Genomic DNA, 23,527 nt, shown 5'->3' with positions numbered 1-23,527 from the left:
AAGTATCATAAAATATTCGTATTGTTATCAACAACTGAAATGTTGTGAAACACTATCTCCAAAATATTTATAAAACAAAACATGCCAAAGAAAGAAAAAAGAAGAAAAAAAAATCTGGGTCATTTGATTGGTTTTCAAACTAAGCATACACAGGCATACAAAATGTTAGAAATAGCTCAAAATGACGTCAGTCTCTTCAGTGCAGTCTGAATCGTTTATGATTGCGTTTCACTATGAGCTATTTATTAAAATTGTTCGGACAGGCACAAATGGATTTTAAATGAGAAAAGTCATTTGAATTTGTTCCTAACACATTATTCCTCCGATCAAGCATCATGTACAGAGATGATTTTTGTGCTTCTGATGGACATTGATAAATCAGACTTTGGACTGTGTTAAAATGATTGTTTTTCTGCTAAAATAACAACTAGACCCAACTACGGTTTAGCTTTTCATTTCTTTAATCTGATCTATGCAATTTTATGATAAGAAGTTTGTCTGTGAAAAAAGTTAATTTGTATAAATAAGTATAACATTTTTTTTATAAAAAGGAAATAAGCAGGTAGAACATGTTGAATCTTTTCATAAAGAAAGCTTCAATGTCAATGTTTATTTCCAGACATTCACAAAGCATCAAGTAAAAACATTCATTTACTGTTAATATGAAAGACCACACCAACCCACAAATACTTTTTATACAACGTAAAATATTTCAAAATATATATATAGTTTTTAATTGATATGCCAATAATTCAAAGACAACCCTGAGTCGATTTTTACATTCATAAGAGTGTAGCTTTAAAATCTTAAAACCTGACCACACCGGAGTTATTACAAATTTTTCATTGCATTACTAGTCCAGACCAAATAAAAGTCAAAACTTAAATTTTTATGTCATGTTCATGTCAGTATCATACAGTCAGTTCTGTGAATGAAGACACACAATCATATACTGCAACCAACTCAATTACAACACCCTAAAATATTGCAAAACTCACACAGAGGGGGTTGAAAGAAGAAAAGAAAATGACAATGATGTATATATAACATTTCCAACCTTACTGTAATACAATAAGCATATTCTTGCAATGCAAACGGCATTCTGTTTATTTCCCAGAGTGCCGCAAGGTTCCCTATTCAGCAGTGCATAGTAACATAACACCAAAAAACAGTTCTCAGGTTATCACATAAAATTTGTCCTGCGCAAAGCAAAGACAGTTGCTTGTATTAAGTAAAAATGTAAATATAGAATTACACATTTATATAATGTTAACGCATGATCAGTAGTCAACATCCATAAATGTGCATGAAGGGCAAAATCATTTGATAGTGAGCATCAGTACACCAGACTCACTATGAAAATCAAATATTCTTTCCATTTTTAACTAAACTTATGTAAATGCTGAAAATATTCAACTATATTTTCAGTGTAGAGTCCTTTTGAAACGAGAGCAACTGATAAATCCCAATTTGACTCTAAAAAGAAATGACCTGAGGTTTCAGAATAAGTCTGAAGTAGTCACTAATCAGCAAATTTACTTCCTTCAAATCACTATATACACTTTCTAACTGTCTGTAGTCACTCGATTTCATTGGAAAGACTATATGATCACTCCTCTTTACTGAAAGTGTACTTCAAGTGCACAAAAATGCTGTTTGGGCTGCATCTGAAATCACATACTCTTTGATGTATGTTCTATATAGTATGAATGTAACCCGGACATCATTATCATGTGATCTACAAGTCTGTTGCCTTGCTTCATTGTCATTCACAAATCATCTCCCATGGCCTCATGAGATAGTAAAGTGTCCATCAGATTCACAATTCAGAAATTTGCTGGAAGTTAGTCGGTCACCCGGGTACTTTTTGCCAACTGTATTATGAAAACTGTGGATTCAGACATACTACTCACATACTATACTGGTTTCATCTACTTTAAAGTAGGCCTGTATGCTATTTCGGATGCATCCAAAATCGAAAAACATACATCAAAGGTGTAGCACCTACATCAAATTCAAATCTACTAGTACTAGTATCTTCTCGAACAGTGCAGGGATTTCAGACGCAACATTTTGCTGGCTGTGATTTATTGATTTATAACACAATATTGCTCTTGGACTTTATACTGACCCCTACTGGCCTGGATGCATGTTTATCCTTTACCATTTTTCATAGAAAAGCATCTCTACTTCAGCTGCTTGTACCTCTACAAAACTGCAAGTAAACATAAAATGTGCAATTTGAGACAAAGTCGAATCTTATGTGAGTGTACCTACATCATTTAAAATGTCAAAATGTGTGCTGTTTTTCATCTCCTCACATTCTTAGAGTAGTGTTGCTTCTAAAGCCTACTATAGTCCAGATCCCTAAATAGGCTCTAATTTGAGGCTTTAGTTTTCAGCTAGTAATCTTCTTTTTGGGCAGGAAGGCACTAGTGATTTGGTTCATCACCACCAAGGCAGGAAAAAGTGGCAGGAGTAGGAATATATACCAGATTGTGCCTTTTACCAGTGCCTGAAACCAGTCTGAAAACATGGCTGATATGACAGTGATGGTGGCCAGCAGGTATGCCACCAGACCGCAGGTGGCATGATACAGTCTCAGCCGAGGAAACGAGTGAGTGCTGATGAGTTTGGGGAAGAGGAGAAAGAAGCCACAGATCGCCTGCAGTACGGTAGAGGCCATTGTTGCGACTCCCAGCAGGCTGTGCCAGGAAGTGAAGTGCGGATGCTCCTTTTTATTCTTGCTGGCCACCATGAAGCCGAATCCTGTAGCTCCACACACCAGCAGCACAGCCTGGAAAAACCAGTGCAGACGAACCTTCCACTTCCGCGATTTGAAGCAGAACGGACTGCCATCAGCAGAGAAAAGCAGGATCCCTTGTGTCATGCACAGACAAAACTGAAACAGAAGAGAGAAAAAGTAAGGCTCTCTAATAATTTCATGAGGAGGACATATTAAACAGCATTGTTCGATATATACAGACAGTGTTTGCAATTTAAAGTTTCTGAGTTACGGAGACTCTGCAGCAAAATAGGTTATTATAAAAATGTATATATATTATGATGTCAGAACCATGAGCACTTCAATACTTAGTATACATTATGTATACTTTGTTGAAAATTTTGGGATGGATTTTTAAAGGTTTATGAAAAAGTCTCCTAATTTCAAGGCTGCATTTAGTTTATCCAACATCCAGTAAAAAAAGAAAAAAAATAACAAATTGGTATAAATTTAATTTATTCCTGTGATGGCAAAGTTGATTTCTTGATCCTTCAGAATTTTCAGATTTGCTGCTCAAGAAACATTTATTACTATTATCAATGTTAAAAACAGTTCAGTGCTGTTTAATATTTTGGAAACCGTGATGCATGTTTCTTAAGAAATATTAGCAAAAATCTAAGTCTTTACTGTCATTTTTAATGACAGTAAAGATAAAATCTTTGATAAAAATTAATTTGTTTGAAAAAAAAAAAAAAAAAAAAATCCCCAAACTTTTGCTGGTGTATATGATGACTTGCTCTTGATTGACTGTTCTATATAGATTTAAAAAAATCTTAGACTATTTCCTATCCTGTACATGGGTCAAACTCTGAGACTGACCTCTGTCAGGTCATCTCACATTATTAGTACAGAACGTGTTATCTTTGTCATCAAGGTGAATGTAATCAGATTCCCATGCTAAAGCAGCGGAGGATAATTCCACTGTCTTTGTGTTTCACCAAACTCAATTCATTATTTACAAATGACATATTTTATTCATTCCCTGAGACACTGAACATCACTGAGACACAAAGCATGATTAAAAACTCCAGGAGCAACTGTCACCCTTTTATAAACCTGTGGCTGAAAATATGATATATCATATAATATTTTATTGTGTATTTGAATGTATAAAAACTTACCCCAAGTGACATGCAGACAGGATGCCACGAGAAGAGACCTGAAATTGAAGTTAAAGAAAAATAGGGATTTTTAATATTTGGAAATACTTTATATTCATTTTATCAATACCCAAACATATATGCTTAATGTCATTAGATCATGGTCACATTATAGAATTGCCAATGGTACATGTCCAAAAACAGAAATACCATGTTTTGTTTTTGTACTTTCATATATACTCTGAAATACTATCATACTCTACTAAATATAATAAAAACTCTAAAATACTATTAAATTACCATGGTACAGTGGTACGGTAATGACTGGTTATTGTATTCATAACCCATGGTATTCCAATGTACTTTAAACAACATATAACTGCGACAGTACACTTCCAAAACAAGGCCCTTTAATTTCTATATATTTTTGATAAATCAATGCATGTCCATATTTGATACCGCCATTATCTGTATCTATTACATTTGATATTTCCATTATCTGTCTGGCATTTCTATATTTGTTTATGAGTATGAGTTTAATAAATATTTCCAAAAACACCACAGATCCATCATATTCTTAGACTTGTACCATGGATTTTTTTTTTTTTTTTTTTTTTTTTTAAGTAACATGCAAATGGATTTCCATGACATCTGATTCCATGGTACTTTTTGGAAACATCTAAAAGTGGCGCCGAATATATTAATCTGCATTTATATACAGCTGTAAAAATATGCAAAAAAGAAGTGAAAAGACTCACTTGTTCCAGGTCTGGACAGTATGGATGTGAGAATGACCAGGCCGAGAGACATGATGTGCGCAGCGACCACAGCCAGTCTGCGCAGCCACACATAGAGCCAGAACTCCCGCATCCCGAGGCCCTCTCCCACCGCGCTGTACTCAACATCCAGAGACGAACGCATTTCTGACAGTTCGCTCTCAATTTACAAGCTTACATTCACGCCTAAATTACTCGATAGAAAACGGATCTCACGTGTCATTCATACTGAGCTTCACAAAACCTGATTTTCAGATCCGAAACGCATACATTTTTCAACTTATGAAAATTACTCTTGCGGTAGTAGAGAAGTTGTTAGTCCTGTTCGCTGCTATTTATGCGTCAATGACAGCGATACATCGAAATGCATTTCCTGGATAAGAATCCTACTATGATAAAGGATTGACTCTTTAATATTCAGGAGCCATGCAGTTGCGATTGGAAGATTATCAATCAACGGGAGCACGAAGACATAAATATTCAATATATAACCAAGCGTGAGCAGTCTTCTTTATATTCAAAGCAATCATGATACGTAGCTGTAATCTACTTAATTATTTATGAACTAAGCTTCTGCCAGGATAGGGCAGTACTTACGCATGCGCAAGACATTTTAAAGTGAGAGAAACAGAGCAGGGATATTTCTAATGACGAACAGGTGACCCGTTTCCACACACAAAAACAACTTTTGTAATTTTGGTACAACTTAAAAAAATAAAATAAAATAAAACCTCTGACAAACGAATTTCAAGTATTTTTCCAGTCTTTCATGAATACTATACATTTTTTTTTTATAAATAAACAATTGTACCGAGATTCCAGTCAATAAGAGCTCAAACGTCACTACAAAACTAAAAATTAAAAAAAGGCAGCAAGATTTGTAATAACTGCGTAAAATATCACAATGGCACACAGAATATATATATATATATATATATATATATATATATATATATATATATATATATATATATATATAATGTTTAGTATTTAACAATGCACTGAATTAAATATGCATTCATGCTTTGTGAGTTTATTGTAAGATTCAGATTTAGACCCTGAGAGAGTTTATTCATTTATCCCTAAAATGTCATATTTACTTTTGAGGATTTTCTTTTTTTAAATCACTGTAACAAGACTGGAAAATGTATGCTTTGCTGTCATAATAAAAAAATAAAAAGTCACAATGTCAGGTTTCGGTCAATTTAACCCATTTAAAAATGTCATAATAATAAAGACCTAGGGCTGAGTATAAAGAATATTTTAATCCATTTTATAAACAACATTTATGTAGCAGCATAATTCAGTAGATTCTGAGGTATTTTCTGAATTCACAGAGAAATTCACTCCCTCATCTCATTACATACACACAGACAGACAGACATTCATAATGGCTAAGCATGTGCAAACACACACACATACACACAATTCAAACAGTCAGTCAAACATCGAGAGTCCTGCGTCCAAAGTTCTATATTGTAGAGTTCGTAGGGCTCGCTCTTTTAGTGGCTTGTAAGGCTGGCACTGTCAGTGGTGCAATTTTGGCTGTTGAAAAAGGCAACAGAGAACAATTAATAGGACAAAAAACAAATGTTAATATTAATGTTTTTCTAATATATTATAGCAGTCTTCAGTGTCACATGATCTTTCAGAAATCATTCTAATATGCGTATTTGCTACTCAAGAAACATTTATTATGATTAATGTTGAACAAAGTTGTGCTGCTTAATATTTTAATGGAAACCGTGATGCATTTGTGTTTTAGGATTCTATAATTAATAGAAAGAACAACAAATATTTTTGTGGAAATTGATAAAACATTTTTTAAATCCTTTGAACAGTAAGATTACAAGAACAGCATTTATATTTTTTTGTAATTATATAAATGTCACTTTTGATAAATCTTGAGCAACTTTGTGAATGAAAGTGATATTTTCTCAACAACAAAAAACAGCTTTTGAACAGTAGTGTGTGTTTCTCGTCACCTCTTACAATGCAGATCCTTTTAAGATCCACAGAATTCACTCTTATTCATATCACAGAGAACCCTCATGTGTGTATAACTGTGTTAAATTTGGCTAATCTTTTAGCAGAATTGGAAAAAAATCAGATTTTAATAACTGGATCTTTTTCTATTTAGGAGTTGGATTTTGCATTCAATTATCCACAGCTCCACAAGCTGTTGAAATACAATAACAGGAAGAGGAATTAACTGAAGTGCTATTCAAATAAATTTAACACAACATATACACACACACACATACATATATAAAATATATACTTTTATGCAATTTACCACAGTTTAAGAGTTATAGCTGAAAGATATATTTAAGCCGCATTTCCACCGCAGGAACTTTACCCAGGAACTAGGGACTTTGGACTGGTACTTGGTGTGTTTCCACCGCCCGAACCAGGAACTAAATAAAGTTCTGGGTAAAAAAATGCCCCTCAGAAAGTCCCTGCTGGTGAGGTGGTACTTTTTCAATGTTCCAGAACTTTCGGGGGCGGGACTTGGGTGCTAATTAATAATTTGTTTTGGGTAAATCCAACAGGTAATCTTTGATCTGTATTCAATTTATCTATATGTTAAAATGAAAATTAAAAACAGGCAAATTAATATAATATTCCGTTTCATTGTAATGGATGTATATATACACACATTTCCCTAAACTAAGTACATTTCTGCAGCTATTATGTTCAAATGAAAACGAAAGGAAGCGGTGGTATTTGATATCCTATTTTGTTTTACAACAATCTGACTGATGTTATCAAGTAAGCTGCTGTTTGCAGAATTACTGGATTTGCATCATCGCGAGTCGAATGCACAAAGTCCAAACTACTGAAGATGCAAGTCTGAAATTTGTGTACTTTGTATTGAGAAACGCGCAGACCTACGTCACCAAACTATTTTTGAAATCTTCATGGTACTTTAGACCGCGGTGGAAAGGCAGAAAGAAACCGGTCTGGGGGGAAAAAAGTTCCTGGTACAATTGTTCCGGGTAATTTCGGTGGAAATGCAGCATAAGTTAGTTTTAACAAAACTAAATGTTTGCTCACCTTTTGTGTGCTGAGTTTCTTTTCCCCTCCTATGAAGAGTCCCGCCCCCTTGCTTTCTTTCCAGTGATAGAAGCCGGAATGTGGGGAAGTGGGGAGCCGTTGGGGTTTGGAGGGTGGAGAGGAGCCGCTGCTCTTGCGTTTCTTCCCCAAACCCTTGTGATCAAAGCTGGCCACCCTGCCATGCAGTCCTGAGTCCACTCCTCGGCTGTGTGGGGCAGATTCGGGGGGCGAATGGTGGGCTGGGAGGTGAGTCCTCTTAAAGCCCCACAAGGATGGAGTGTGGGGATCAGAGGGTGCGAGCTGGGGACGCGGCCTGCTTCCTGGCGAAATCGAGCCATTAGTTTGTCCATGAGAGGCAGACGGTGGTGTTTTGCTGATGAGGGGCCGCCCCTTGTTTTGAGAAATTAAATTCTTGTCCGGGCTGACAGTGTCCGACTCGTTGTAAGAGGCTTTCCGTTTGCGCAGTGCAGCGGCGTCCGGCGTGGTCGTCCGCTCTGCTTCCCTGAGACGCAGCTGCTGTTTATTGAGGCGGCCAGTCGGGTTCTTGGGCCGACCGGGGCCTGATTGAGCGGGAGCTCGACCGTGTTTAGATGGGGGAGCTGTGGACTGGCCACCCCCAGAGTTCTCGGACTGACCGTAAACCTTGCTGGTCGAGGAACTCTGCGGGTTTGGCTCCTTTCCTGGTCCGTGGGAAGAGTAGAAGGAAGTCTTGAGAGAAGGTGAGCTGTGACTCCCTGCTTTCTGTTTGGAATGCTGAGAAATGGAGGAGGGAGAGGCAGGAATGGCTGCAGTCTTGGCTGGGGGACTCTGGGAGTGAGGGTCTGATGCTTGAGGTATTTTTCTGTGAGTAGGAGAGGAATTAGGGGTAGTGAGTCAAAACATTTACTTCCACATGCAGTGCAGGAAGTAAAACACAGCGGTCAAAAGGAAACAAGATAATGCTAGTGGATCCTGGAACAGACGCAAAGTATGTGATCTGTGAGTGAATCTTACAAAACCGGTCAAGAACAAGTCCTGCTAGCTAGCATTCCAGCCCAAACTCAAGTGACAAAAGTATGATTTTTAGGATCATTTGGTTTGTTTGCATTGTGTATTTTAATAAAAATGAACCACACTCCTCCAAATTGGTATTATTGTAATGCATCTGTTGTTTTACTTGAATAAATATTCAAAAGTCTTTGGTCTCATTCCTTTAATTGAAATGGAAAATTGCCAGGACAATAAATCAAGTGGTTCTTACTTCCACAGATGGGCGCTGAGGTGGTTCTCCACCATGGCACTCATGGCAGACCGTAGATGGTGCAACCGTCGATCGAAAGTGAAGACACCGTGACCCAGAGAATGACTCCCAAATGAACAAAGCTGTTGGGGAAAGGCCAAGGATTAATACTGACGCTCCGTCTCATTCAATTAAGATTGTGTAAAGAGTCACAGTCATGTCTGAAGCTCAGTTGCCAGCTATGCATTTACTAATGCTGGATGACACTGTGGAAGTGTGAAGTCGTACCGCGGCTGGTTTGGGATGCCATGGAGTCGAGTGCCAGTCTGCAAGGTCATCGTTCCCCTCTCCTTCACTCTCATCACCTGAGATGTGGGCCTGGGTGAGAGGAGAGTGTGGCCATGTGCTGCCATCCTCCACATGGGGTTTATCCTCCTCCAAACCTTCAGACATTGTTGGTGTTCTGCCACACACACGGATGAACAGAAACAGACAGAGTTAACGTGCAGCAAACTACAGCTAACTATTCGCAAACAACAACATAGACATTAATAAAAAGTTTCTCTAGATTTTTTTTCATTGATGTTTCTAACCTAAATGCAGGGCTGTTGGTCAGAGGTCTCCGGCATGGAGGCGGTGCGGGTGAATCTCTGGGAGGTTCTGGGCTCACAGTGGAAGCAGCTGAACTCTCTGGGGCCTGGGACACCCGATCACGAGCCCTCGAGCTCATCTTCAGCTCTGCCACCAGCTGGTCAAAGTTTTTACTCCTGCCTTGCACCTTCCTGCGCTGATGAATGGAATGAATCTGGAGAAGAGATGATGATTTTTTTTTTTTGGACAAAACTTGCAGCACTTTTTCTGTGAAGCACATCATTCATAAAAGGTAACTTGGTGAGAGTGTAAGTGCTTTCATTATACATTGTGGTTTTGGCTTTTGTGCAGTATTAAGCACTAAAATAGCCTCTGGGACTGTGTAGTTCTAATAAATAATTTAGAAGCGCTCAACCTTTGACTGCACAAAGCAAACAATGTGTTATTCTCACCCTGTGCCCCAAGAACCATTTTATATAACACTTGTGGAGCACTGTGCCTTGGCTTAAAAAAAAATGTCTCAACAGTCTTTTATCAGTCAAATATTTAGTCGTTTATTACCATTTATCACTCAAAATTACTCATGCAACTTCCTGTGCAGGATGTATTGACTATTACAATGATTTAGGTAAAAAAAAAACGATACGAGATTAAATTATTGCTGTTTACTTAATGTCATATTTGCATTTTAGCCCTATGGATAGCCAATATCTGTTGATTTCACCAAAACCTCTTCACTGAGGCTTTTCCTGTAATCCCTTCCCCACTTCCTGTATGTCATGTCCACTGAACTTCCTGTCTGTGTACACACTGAAACCAGCATCCAGTGAATGGCTTCGACTCTCTGAAGGTTAGATAGATCTCTACTATTACTACAGAACAGCAAAAAGCATCAGATGCAACAATTCTGCTTTCTGGAATATTCAGTCAGTATAAAAATCAGTACTTAAGATATATTCACTCCGAGTTTGAAACATTGCACACTGATAATGTATCTGACAGGTGGAAGCTGTGGTCAACTCACATTGCAGGTCAAAAGTCGAGTACAAACTTTCTTTCTCTCGGGGTCCAACACACCACAGTGCTTATCAAGGTCACAATCTTTTTCTGTGGAAAACGAGAAAAGCATTTTCTCATCAAAAACATAACACACTAGGTAGATTATACACATTACTACATGTATGAAATACATTGAAATAAATTCCTATAATATTATGTTTTAAAAATAATTAACAACTATTATATATTACATACATCATACATACATAGATGTGGGTACATATATATATATATATATATTTATGTGTGTGTGTGTAAACAAATGACTGAATAATCTGTATACATAAGAATGGCATAATATGAAAAAGTGATTCTGATTCTAATGCAAATGTACCCTAATGTTGATTGTCAAATCTAAACTGTATTATATATAGGTTTATTTTGGAGCAATGGATATGAAGTATGACTTACTGGAGATCATTTTGTTCGTCCTCGGCCCTCTGAGGTGTCCGGAGGCGACAGGGGCCGACGCAGCCTCGCCTCTTTGGGATTGAGGCCTCTCAACGGAGGAAGGCCGGTTGGGCGACGGGCCTCCATGTGGCCATGGGGGGTCTCTGTGAGTAGGGGGAGGGGAGCTCCGCGTGGGTTCGATGGGAGGGGGCTGCTTAAAAACAGCTGGTTCTGAATGACCCGAGTTTGAGGGTGAGTGCCTGGTGGAAAGATCATCACATATAAATTATATATATATATATTTGCCGAATTAATACTTGTTTCTTACTATTTTTGAAGTGTTGATTCTAAAAAATAGTGCATGTTTTAATGTAGCACATCATACTTTCTCATAAAATACAATGCATTTTGTAACTTTGTTTCTGCTTTGTAAAGAAGTCTTGTATTGTCACTTGGTCACCAGAAAAACTGCCACTAAATCCCTATTCAGATGGGACTAGTTTAACAGGGGGTTGTTAGAGAAATGTGTGTTTCACAGATGTACTTGTTGATTTTAATCCCGTCTGAATACGCTACGTCTGTGTTTTTCTCACACAACCTCTTTAATAATTCCAGAGCAATGTTTTTCAGCAAACTCAGTGATCCTCTGAGAAAACTAATCCCGTCTGAATGCAAATGTCTGTGATTTCCGGTGATATTTTATTTCACAATGCGTTTTTTTGGCCAACATTAATTACCGTTGATGCTATTACCCCGTGCATAAATAAATAGTCAAACTAAAGTAAACACACATTAACATGGTTTTGCTATAGCTTTACCATGCAATTTGTAGTAAAACTGATTATATTAATGGTAATCAATCCGAATTACTATAGCGTATAATCAAAACTCTAAGGTAGTTTAGAAAACTAGTCCCGTCCGAATAGGGCTTAAGACATGATTCCTGTCATCTAAACCAGGTAACAGCTAAGAAAATTACATAAAAACTTCAAAAAATAATTTATACATGTGAAAATAATCTAAGTTTTGAACAAATGAATTATCGTCCGATTTTCATATGTATGAATGATTCTAAAGACATTGTATGCCTAATCCTTATTTCAACTTTTTCCAGATTGTAAGTGCAAGGACACATTTTGAATAATGTGTATAAATTGAATAAAAAAAATTTTTAAACTTGAAACAAATCAGATTTTTTTTTTTTAAGATGCTTTGTTATTATACATTAGACCCTCTGTTAACATGAACAAACAAGATCAGATTAGTAAATCTTACCGAACTCCATCTTTCGGAGGTTTGCTGTGTCTGAACTGAGGGGGTGTTGAGGGAGATTGCGGTGATGCCCGCAGCGGCCCGACACTCTGGTTCCTGCCACTCCAAGAGGAGGCTCCGTGGGAAGGGTGAGTGTGTCCATGACGGGATCTCTGCTGCTGGGGCGGGGTGGAGCGGAGGTGTGCATAGAGCTTACCCAGAGGGCCGTGCCTCCTCTCGCAATGCTTCTCGAACGCCTGAGGCTTCACCACCTGACTGCAATGGCCGCAAACCACCAGATAGAAGTCATCGTGCCCGGGAAAATTACCGAAGATGGACATATCTATAAAAGCATAACAAACAATAGGGACAAATTAGCTTTGTTTAAAAAAAAAATTACTACAGAAAATGCTTTTGAATACAATTACTTTTTCCAAAGAGAAAATAATTGTGTGTGTGTTTGCTGAAGCTTCCTGTGTTGTTTCGAAACATGTTAAAGTAGTTCCTACTAGTGATAGTCCGAACTATTTACCTGAATTCAGCCTATTACACTGTAATAACAGCTCTGTTCAACTTCAACAAGTTGTGTGTTCAATTCCCAGGGAACACATGTTAGGTAAAAAATGTTAGCCTGAATGCACGGTTAGTCGCTTTGGATAAAAGTGTCTGCTAAATGCATAAAATTAAATGTAATGTTGAAAATATCAAAAAGCCAAACACCGGCCAATTAATCGGCTTATATATCAGTCCATCACTAAATGGGTTCATGTTAATACCACAGTGTCCCCTTGAAATCAAAGGAAAGTACATAATGCCTACCCTCTTTCCTCAGTGTCATGGTTTCCGTCGTTTTTTTGCCATTCTTGCTGTATTCACCTCCATCGGACCCTATGAAAAATGTTTGGAGGTAGTTTATGTTAGAAAGGGTACATGACCATTACAGAATAACAGACTTCCATGCATAATCACCAATGCCATTAGCACATAATATGGGCATCTTATGTAAATGCTACATTCTAAACCCACTTAATTCAACGGGCTGTAACCATAGAAACATTGAAAAGGCCATGTGCCCTCCAATAATCAGACCTATAATGGGTTCTTCTATGCTGAACTATATTTGGTTACTGTCTTGAATGCAATATATTGAGTCAAACTGTGAGGAAAATGGACCAACATTGATTTATGCATACTGTGGCGTTTAATGAGAGTCATAATGGGAGATCTAGTCAACTGCTCAGGCTTTATTCTCCAAGATTTTCAGTCCGAAATGCAATCTGTGCCATGAACTGGTCATCTTCTGTGGGTGGGGCCAAAATAAAAACTACCTGCAAATGATTCCTGCACTATTAACTGTTTTGATAATTTGCTCGCCGATAAAAGGAGATTCGTTGTTTTAAACTATGTGCGTTTGTTTCATTTGAAGTTCCAGACAAAACGAAGACGGAACATGTTGTATTATGACGACACTGATCAGAGAGAGAGAGCGCGCAAGCTCGTAACCCGGCCGGCACTAGGACCCGGCAGGTTCTTTGTTTGGGTAACATGGTTCGGGATGCCGAGCCTTTTCCACGAACAATAAAGTACATCCGTGAGACTTTTTGTCGGTGGATGAAGAAATACCTGCGACGAAGTGCTCACTCACCCTCCGATGCTGTGAGGTTGGCTCTTTCCGTCCAGGCGCTCCAGCTTTGGCCCACGAAATCATCGAGACAAGGCACCCGCCGTTCCGGAGCAGCCATTACTTTAACTGCGCGTTCACGCACCGCCATCATCACCGCGCGGCAAGGCGCTGACGTCACATTGCGCGCTCCCGTGAGTGGAGGGGGAAACCTGCGTGCGCGCGCACATATTCAAATTTATTATTTAGTTTTTAAATTTGATTTGCATTCTTAATATTTTAAATGACGTTATTTTATTAGACGAATCTTCAGACCCTTTACAAATGTGTAATGTAAATTGTAAACTGAATTTGAAAATAAATATTTCACATTCTTAATATATATAAAAATATGAAATAATAATAAATAAAACTTTTAAATACGGTGAAGCATTTTCATGACAATAAAGCACATGCAAATTTTTAAGGTTTTTTTCATATTTTATGCAATACAGATCAATAAATCTGATTCGCTTTAAATCATAAGCAATACATGTTATTTATTATTCACGTGATTTTGCCAATTTATTTATTTACTTATATTTTCACTATCTTCGACCCAAAAGAAACATGCATGATCGACACCAGTGCGATTTTTTTAGTCGATGTATTTATTTTGTTTACAATATTACCATCTAGTGGTTATTTAGTAAACAGCAGCCATTTGGAAATAAAACACGAACCAATATATATACAGCTCTCCTCTTTTAATACTAATTAAATCTGCAAACAACTTTTGTGGAGATTTTCCTTCTGAACGTAGCACAGAGATATAAAACACACACACACACACACATATGTGGCCTATATTTTCCAAAAGTCACAACCAAAATAGAGGATTGCTCCAAGACAAACATATTAATCAATATGTGACCCGAGGAAAGATTTTTAAATGGCACTTTTAACTTTTTCCCACTTTAATCAAAAATACACCAAAACTACTTTTTGTTTTAACAATTTATATTAATAATTTAAGGTGTTTAACTCTACCTACCTTTTATATCTATGCTGATTTAAAAGTTTGGATGTGGCATTGAATATTAATTTGAAAGTTTAATGATTAAGACTACTTGAGGATATAAAAAAATAATAATAATAAATTGCCAATTTAGAATGAAATGAATAATACATTTTTAACAGAACATAAAATGCCCACAGACAATTTTTTCAGAATTCAACTCAATGCAATCCCCCCACAAAACATTTAATTCTGTAAAAATTAAGATGGTAAAACATGCCACAGATGCACAAAATTAAATGTTCTTCCTGTAAATATGAACATTGACCCATGTGATACAGACACTTCATTTACAGTGTCACGTCAAATAACAGCCAAATACAAATAATGACAACATCACTACAGTAGAAAAACAATCAAACAACTGTTTCCTTCTGTTGAACGATGACTACTGTTGAATAGTTAACATTTTTCCTGATAGAAAATGAAATATGGCCTTTGGCGGAGTAATTTATTACCAAAAACCACATTGAAAGGAGTCAACTCAGAGAATTAACACACACATTTAAAATAAAGGTCACAGACGAAATATCACAGGCTTTATGGCTGAAACCAAGACTGATTTTTTTAGTTTATCCTTCCCTGACAAGTGTACGGTGACTCTGATGTGGCTGTGGAAAAACATTCTATCATGAACGTAAATGAAAAGGCACTTAAACCAATAAATAGTTTTGTTTTTTTAAACTACAAGGAAAGACAAGCTTTAAATGTCTGGAGCTAGATATTAGTGTGCTAGTATTTTAAGTGCTCAAAGACGTTTTGTATAAGAGCGTTCAAATGCAAAGTCTGTTTCTCACAAGGTCTGATTGTAGTGGACATTTAGAGTTACAAAATGCAGGTCAACTTTATATCAAATAAGACAAATCCATTCAAATGTAAAACATCTATGACCTAAAACAAGTTTATTGTAAGTTGTAACTGACATAATAAATCATTTGGTTTCTTTTTTTACCTGCGTGACAAAATTAGCTTCTGACCAGTGTCATTAAATAAACACCAAAATAAAATAAAAAAAACTATAAAGAAATGATGAATTCAGCTTAGAGCATTTCTAATGTAACAAACTGTGATGCATGACGCTAGAAACAAAGCTTTTGCATATCAAAGTGTAGTTTCTTTCCTCTGCTTTATGAACGAATGGAGAGGAGAGGATGGAGCCCGTCTTGTCTAATTAGGAGGTGGAAACTCCCCCCTCTACGCTGGGAGGTGGATTGGCCGGTTTATGAAACGGAGTCTCCTTGTAGATGAACCAGCAGTTGCCTGCCCACAATATCAGGTTCAGGAATCCAAAGAGCTAGAAGATGCAGGAAAGAGAAAGATACATGTAGTGCTTCAACCACTCGTTTCTTTACGATTAGATTATGATTTATTTAGATTATGAGAAGGCGAAGGATTATGTCATCACGATGGATGACACTTTTCTCCCACAGGCTAGGAAGACACAAGGTCAAAAAAAAAAAAAAAAAAAAAACAGAATCTTGAAGCCTGAGATTTGAAATAATCCAGAAAATTTTAATTTGTTTGAACCTGAACATGTTATGGAACCTCGTATATGTGTTTTTACACATATTTGATACATATGTTTTTTTTTTATGGATCATACATGATATAGGATGATATGGAGCTCATGCTCAAAAAAAATAAAAAAGGCTTAATTTTATTCCGGCCAAAAAAAAAATGATGAAATCCTGATATCTTGTAATGACAAATCAATGAGATGTATAACAGTAGAACAGGCTACTTTCATAAATTCTCACTCTGTATCTGCCACAAATGTGACCCTGGACCACAAAACCAGTCTTAAAATAAAAAACAAGCTTTTCATTGATGTAACTATTTGAAAATCTGGAATCTGAGGGTGCAAAAAAATCTGAATACTGAGAAAATCACCTGTAAAGTAGCAATGCATATTTCTCATCAAAAAAGAAGTTTTGATATATTTACGGTAGGAAATTTGCTAAATATCTTCATAGGAAAAGATTTTTGCTTAATATCCAAAAGATGTTTGGCATAAAAGAAAAATCGATAATTTTGACCCATGTGGTGTATTTTTGGCTATTGCTACAAATATACCCCAGCAACTGAAGACTGGTTTTGTGTTTCAGGGTTACAAATGTGTTTAGTATGATGATGATGAAAAATTCATTTCTAAGTTTTATGATCAAAGCTTTATGGTTTTTATTATGGGGGTCAAAACATAATGCAATGACAATTGCAAGATAAAGAAAGAAAGGTTCCTTAAAAGCCTAAACAACCATATTTGCTACTCACATTTTAACATGATTTTTATAATTCATGATATATGGATAATCAATAACACCTAAACTGCTTCAGTCCAGTAAGTGTTCATCTTGAAATATTAATAATATAAAAGTTATTCTTACATTTACTTCAGAAAAATCATTAAAGATTTTGCTGGAAAAAGGCATGTGAACCACAACCTTAAGATGAACATGTTTACAACTATAGTAAAAGGCCTTTTACTGGCTAAAAATGTATAAACTCTCAATCAGACACCAAAAGGTAAAGTTTTTTAAAGTTTTGTTCATTTAAAAGCCTTAGAAATGTGCATATCAAATTTAAAAAAAGTAGGCTTTATATGGTTTATCTACAATTTTTCTAATAATCAGTTTGTAGGTAAAGCAGTAAAAGTAGATCTGCCCTCGAGAGCAATGTTAGGACATGTGAACTATATAATCTATACATGCATAATTAAGGAAATATTGGCCAATGAAATGTTCTAGATGTTAACCAGGCATCATTTAAAGAAACTAGAGCGGAACTAACAGTAATCATACGTACCACAGAGGAGTTGAGTCGACCCATTAAAGCGTAGGTCTTCACCACACATGTATCAGGCACACAAGCCTTTATTAGCCTGTCAGCATCTGTAGCATATTTGACATCTGTTAAACCTTTTCCCCAGGCTGAGGAGCAAACCAGCCACAAGAAAGCAAAGATCCCCGTCACAATCAGATCCTGGAGAGGAAACAGAGTAAAGTTTGGGATATCAGTTCTTGGTCATGGAATTAGATATTCTCAAACAGTGGAAAGGAAAGGGATATTCTGATAAAGTGGCTGTCAAAAGTTAAAGCACAAAATTAGTCCAACAGATCATGAGAAGCTTTGAGTAACAGACACTTGGACTATTAACACAAGTGTGTCACTTCCAAAATCTACAATACTTCCAAACTTTACAATTGCAGAATTTTCACCAAAATAAATCCAAACATACAGTAATTATATATAATGTATATGTATTCTGCAATTGTATGAAGCTCTTTGATAATACCTTTGTTAAAAGTTTGCCAAAAAATAAATAAATAAATAAAAATAAACAAAATTCATTAAATAAATCTCTCATTTGCAACTATATCTATGGCTATATAAAATAATAAAAATAATATTTCTACTGAAAAGAAAAAAAAAAACTCACATTGGTTGGCCTCTAATTAATAAACTGTAAATTAAACCAATTCATAAATCCTCACTAACTATATTTTAATTTTATATTAATTGTCACAAACATTCGGCATCACAAAGATAATTTTGTTCCAAAAAATGTCATGACATTCATGAAATTTTCATTAAAAAGTGAAATACAAACTAATACATTTATTTTAATGACATTCATATAAATCAAAATAATATTTCCAAATGAGTGATGACTCACAATGACCGGGCCACGGTTGGACTCTCTGTAAACCTGCTGGTAGCCCAAGTACAGGATGATGGTGAAGGTACAGTACAAGAAGCCCAAGACGCCCACTGAGACGAAGAACTCGGCCGAGGAGGAGAAATCCCCCTGCAGGTAAGTCACGTTACTGGTCTGATTGCAGTGAGGAATCTCATAATGCTGACTCGGGAGCCTAATAAGTGGAAGTCACAAATTTACTAGAGCTCAACTTTTTTCAATAACAGCAGAACAGCATTTAAACAAAAAAAAAGAATTTTTCACTTTAAAATAATTTGTAAGAGATCTGGATGTTTTACCTAAAAGGATATCCAAAATGAGCAGTAATGTCTTCCTTTTTACTTCCACAATCAATGGTGAACTGAGTGAATCCAACATAACCGCCAGTGGTGGCAAAGGCACAGATGGTGAACACCTAAAAACACAACAATTATGAGAATTAGACATTTAGAAAATTTTTATGAAACCATTACAGAGCTGTCGTCAAACATCGGTTTTACTATCAGCACTGAATCAGTGTTATTTTACTATCATAATGTTGTATTGTATTATAGTTTTTCATGAATATTCTGAATTATCTATCCATCTATCTATTTATCTATATAGTGTTAAATTGAAATGAATTCTTTTGTGGCCGTGTTTTTTTTTTTCAACGTCAATTTTAACTAAATACATATTTTTATTTTTAAATTGTATGGAAAATGTTCTGTTCTTTGGAAAAAAATATTTGGATTAAAATAAATATCTATTTTCAGCAGTTGTGTGTAAGCGGTCATCAATAGAAATATTACTGAATTCTGTTTTGTCCACTTGTGGAATAGGATCTGGATTTAAAAACTAGTTCTGCATAACATTATTTTTTCAGAATCAAGGTGCAATTTTCCAGCAACATCAGAAACATTTATAGTAATAAATGGATGCAGTCCAACTAGTGTCGGTTTAAACAAAACTGTTTCTTCAGAAACATGAATTCACCATTTGCGTGTGCCAATTGCTGACGCCACATCATAGTAAGAGCACAGTCTTCATCCAGACAAGCCCTACATCTGTAAATGATCCTTCAACGCTTCTGCCCTCACTGACTCACACATATCCTTTTACAAACGCTCCACTTCCACACAGGAAGTGGCTTCTGCAGACATCTGTGAAGAAACTACTGTAGCACAGCTCTGATTTAAAGATTCTGCTGGCTTTTTTTTTTGTATTTTCTGATCTAAGGTGTTTTGCTGTGAAAAAGTGACATGATACATTAGCAAGCCTGAAAAAGTAACTTTTAAGAGCCATACAGTGGAACAGACGAACATTGTAGATCTTAGATTGAATAAATTGTGAAGAACTAATGGGAAAATTATTTTCACACACCCTCATATTATTGTAAACCATCATTATTTTTAGGTACGCTATCACTTTAAGAGAGCTGAGTCAGTGGAAATGAAGCACAAATATTCAAACCAAGTTAAAGTTCAACCTTTCTTTTACATTTCAGCTACATATTAAAGAATTCCAAGGACTATTCTATCACTGAAGGACCTCTGTGGAACCCCCTGTTTAAGGAACAATAAAGGGTCTTCTGAGAAGCGGTTGTTGTTACACAGGAGAAACAATAGTGGGATGCAGAACTTCCCTCCATCCAGAACAGAGTCCTTTGTGAGGATCATATTTTCAAAATGCTGCTGTTTAAAATGATGAATCTGATGAAAACATGAAAGGGGAAATGTGATTTGTGAATGGTTAACTAAAAATTAAATGATCAGAAATGATTTTCAGTAACTGAAATAAAGCTGAAAAAATAAACAGTAAAAATGTAAATTGTGCAAACATCAAATGGCCGTGAAAATAATGCAATCGTGATAATACATATTATAATGTTCCTAAAACTAGGCTTATTTTTCCTGGAAATTATTTCACATTTTCTTTAAAATGAATATATTTTATGTAATTATTATTTACATAAAATTATAAATAAAGTTTTACTTACATTTTTGGGATGAAATTTGACACATACTTGTCAGAAAAATGCTAAAGCAATCTCTGTATATATATTTTTTTCACGCATGATCATTCACTTTCTAGTGTAAAGTGAAACATTTAAATCAAGTCAAACTTTAACAGATGATTTTTATGGGCAATGATGTGATATCGGACCATAACATCACCAAAAAATAAAAATGTACAAATAAAAACACACTTTCCAACAAAAGCTAGCTTGTTTTTCTCCTTTCACTAAACCAGATATCTGATCCTGGGACACATTGGTGTGTATTGCAACCCAAAATGATTTTAAAAATAGCACTAGATTTTTTGCTGCCAAGAAAATCCCTCCACTTTCTAAAGAGAGGAGGGCATGCGATCTTCACCCCGGCAAGACTTTGGCTCCATTCCTGTTGAGCGTACAGTCCAGGTGCTTGGCGCAGAGAAGCACAGCGAGCCAACTAAGAGTGCCTGGCACCAATCAGAACCACATGGTGGGCCGATGCCACGTTCACACTGGAACGTACACCTACACACAGCAAGTGACTATTAAACACCGTCTTGTGTGAATGAACCGTCCCCGTCACCACAGTCAACATGATCAGAGGTCAGCTCACCTGTTAGCAACCAAAGCTGCTTCTTTATTCTTACATTAATAGTGGGAGATCTGGGTTGTGGTGGTTAAAAGCAAAACCACCACTGCAGACACATGTGGATTTTAAAGGAGTGGCTGACATTCTTGCTTTACAAGTAAATAACGTGTCAAACCGCCTGTTTCCTCAGATTTTATGCAATTCAGGAGATTCTTGAGAAAAAATGCTTATGAAGACATAGGCCTGTAAACCATATCCTCTTCCACATCAAAACACGTACATGCAGACCTTTGCTATTATAATGACAAAACAGTTGTGCTGCTTAATATTTTACAGTACCATTTAAAAGTTTGAGGTCAGAACAGGCGCCGATCCCACATTATCACACATAATAGCCGAGCCAAAAAACAGTATTGTTTTCGGTCACCAAAACTGCATAGTAGTAGTGTATTTCCTACTAGGCGAAAGAGGAACAAGGGTTTAGCTGGTATGAACTACAGAGATAGCCGCTTCCTTTGCACCTCATATTATTTGCATCTTCTGGGGTTATTTCCAATGAGCTTGTGATGAAATGTGCTCCCACTTGTAAGAAGCACATTTGCAGTCTGGATCAAGTTGCAGAAATCCCATTACCTCCATACCAAGGAACCAAAAACTACACACTATTGTGTTAAATTGCACCTTGTCTTTTGTCGAGCGTCTTGCATGTTCGCAAATTATAATGACTTGCAGAGACAAGGTAAAATTGTGTGGAAAGTGCAAAGTCACTGGCAAAAGCCAAAGAGACTTAGACCCGCTAGGTGAAATAAATAGAGCTAAAAAAACTCAGGTATAGACTGCGTTTAAAAAATTAATGCAAATACATGGCCTGCTCAACGGGACACCAATCCAGTTGGTGAACATCTTATAAACTACACGCTATTTAAGCAACAGCAGCTGGGATTATTTTCTGTACATACAGCATCACTTCTAAAAATGATCTTGGCTGGTGTTCAATGCCGTCGGATATTTACGCCAGCGAGTACGCAGGTATAGTTTCACATATCAACAGTGAGATTTGTGGCAGTTAGCTTCTACTTCCGGATGTCTAAACCATATCAGAGCGTCTGGATCGAATTTCAAGTCTAGTCTACGACTAAACAGAGGACAAACTCAAATATATTTAGCTCACAAACCGAAGTAGCTGAGATCCCCAAATGAAGAAAACTTTATTTCTGTTAGAAATCTATTCTTGGTCCATCAGAAAATTCATTGTAGAGCAGACTGACATAAAAAAAAAAAAAAAAAATAAAAAAAAATTATATATATATATATATATATATATATATATATATATATATATATATATATATATAATTTCACATCCAGCCTGATTTCTTAGTAGGTTAATGAACTCCAGACCTGGTTACACACATCAGTCGGAGAACCCTGCAGATACGCGTGTTTTATAGCCTAGATTTTCCATTGTTTGCAGTGGTGTATTTACTATTAGACTAAAGTCCACCATAAAAGCCTCCTAATGCGCATGTGGCAAACAGGACGATCTTAGCTCGTGCCGTTGGCAGTGTAAACATCATTTAATTCTCAAGGGACTGTGTGCATGGCAGGACTTGTGTGAATTTGCATGCATTTGTATGCTTGAGAAGATTTCTACAGCTCATAGCCAATCAGATGAAACACGTAAAGGTGGCTATATACTTAGATAACCTTAAAAGTAGATGATTTAGCAGTTTTGGGCCATTATTTTGACATGGGTGTTGCCCGTTGTTGACAAAACAGCACCATATGTGACTGCTGCGTACTTGTATTGTCGTGTAAGGCACATGGACACGATCACACATTACAGTGTTTAAATACAAGTGCAACTAACTATCAACTGCCATAATGAACGTGGCAGCAAAGAGACACAATGTGACATTTGGATCTGTTGAGTGATCGCGGAAACTCACCCATTCCAGGATTCGGATAAATCCCAGCGGCTCTTTCACTGGCCCCAAATCCAGACTAAACCCCGACATGACTTTCTGTAAATGGAGAAAATAAAGGTGAAATCTTGTAAACTTGACTTTCCTGGGCGGAGAGGACGGAGATCACTAAACTGTTGCTAGTTCATTAACGTACCTGCACGATTTCCATGTTTTTCGGTGTGTTTTTAAGGTGTAGCTAACAGAAAACACTTCGATTCCAGGTGAGATTTCGAGGTTGTTATTAATCGAAGAAGAAGACACGAGAGAATGACATTCAAGGTTTTCGATAGCGGGAAAACAGAGCACTTATGTCGACCAACTTGTCAAACTTTCTACAGTGAGACACGTGATTTCAACTTTCTCTTAAAGTGACACACACGGGTAAATTCATGGCAG

General features: G+C 36.5%; 3 protein-coding genes across 3 annotated transcripts; all 3 read right to left on the bottom strand.

Moving 5' to 3' along the window:
* Positions 1–590: 590 nt before the first annotated feature.
* On the bottom strand, positions 591–5,566 carry cyb561d1 (cytochrome b561 family, member D1). Its single transcript, XM_026221645.1, has 3 exons — positions 4,644–5,566; positions 3,907–3,944; positions 591–2,902 (listed from the first exon to the last, which is right to left on the bottom strand). Exons 1-3 carry the CDS (start codon positions 4,804–4,806, stop codon positions 2,399–2,401), a joined length of 705 nt encoding a protein of 234 aa, XP_026077430.1. The 5' UTR covers positions 4,807–5,566; the 3' UTR covers positions 591–2,398.
* A 340-nt stretch (positions 5,567–5,906) lies between these two features.
* Positions 5,907–14,177, bottom strand: LOC113055365 (ataxin-7-like protein 2). Its single transcript, XM_026221633.1, has 10 exons — positions 13,874–14,177; positions 13,048–13,116; positions 12,253–12,571; positions 10,999–11,237; positions 10,553–10,635; positions 9,531–9,742; positions 9,226–9,400; positions 8,959–9,080; positions 7,719–8,559; positions 5,907–6,206 (listed from the first exon to the last, which is right to left on the bottom strand). Exons 1-10 carry the CDS (start codon positions 14,001–14,003, stop codon positions 6,189–6,191), a joined length of 2,208 nt encoding a protein of 735 aa, XP_026077418.1. The 5' UTR covers positions 14,004–14,177; the 3' UTR covers positions 5,907–6,188.
* A 302-nt stretch (positions 14,178–14,479) lies between these two features.
* Positions 14,480–23,486, bottom strand: LOC113055373 (synaptophysin-like protein 1). Its single transcript, XM_026221646.1, has 6 exons — positions 23,286–23,486; positions 23,114–23,188; positions 18,900–19,015; positions 18,580–18,775; positions 17,709–17,885; positions 14,480–16,200 (listed from the first exon to the last, which is right to left on the bottom strand). The coding sequence occupies exons 1-6, from the start codon at positions 23,298–23,300 to the stop codon at positions 16,078–16,080; spliced, it is 702 nt and encodes a 233-aa protein (XP_026077431.1). The 5' UTR covers positions 23,301–23,486; the 3' UTR covers positions 14,480–16,077.
* Positions 23,487–23,527: the final 41 nt, after the last annotated feature.

This window comes from Carassius auratus, chromosome 36 (assembly GCF_003368295.1).
Source record: "Carassius auratus strain Wakin chromosome 36, ASM336829v1, whole genome shotgun sequence".
In the NCBI taxonomy this organism is placed as follows: Eukaryota; Metazoa; Chordata; class Actinopteri; order Cypriniformes; family Cyprinidae; genus Carassius; species Carassius auratus.
This window is presented reverse-complemented; position numbering and strand designations above follow the sequence as displayed.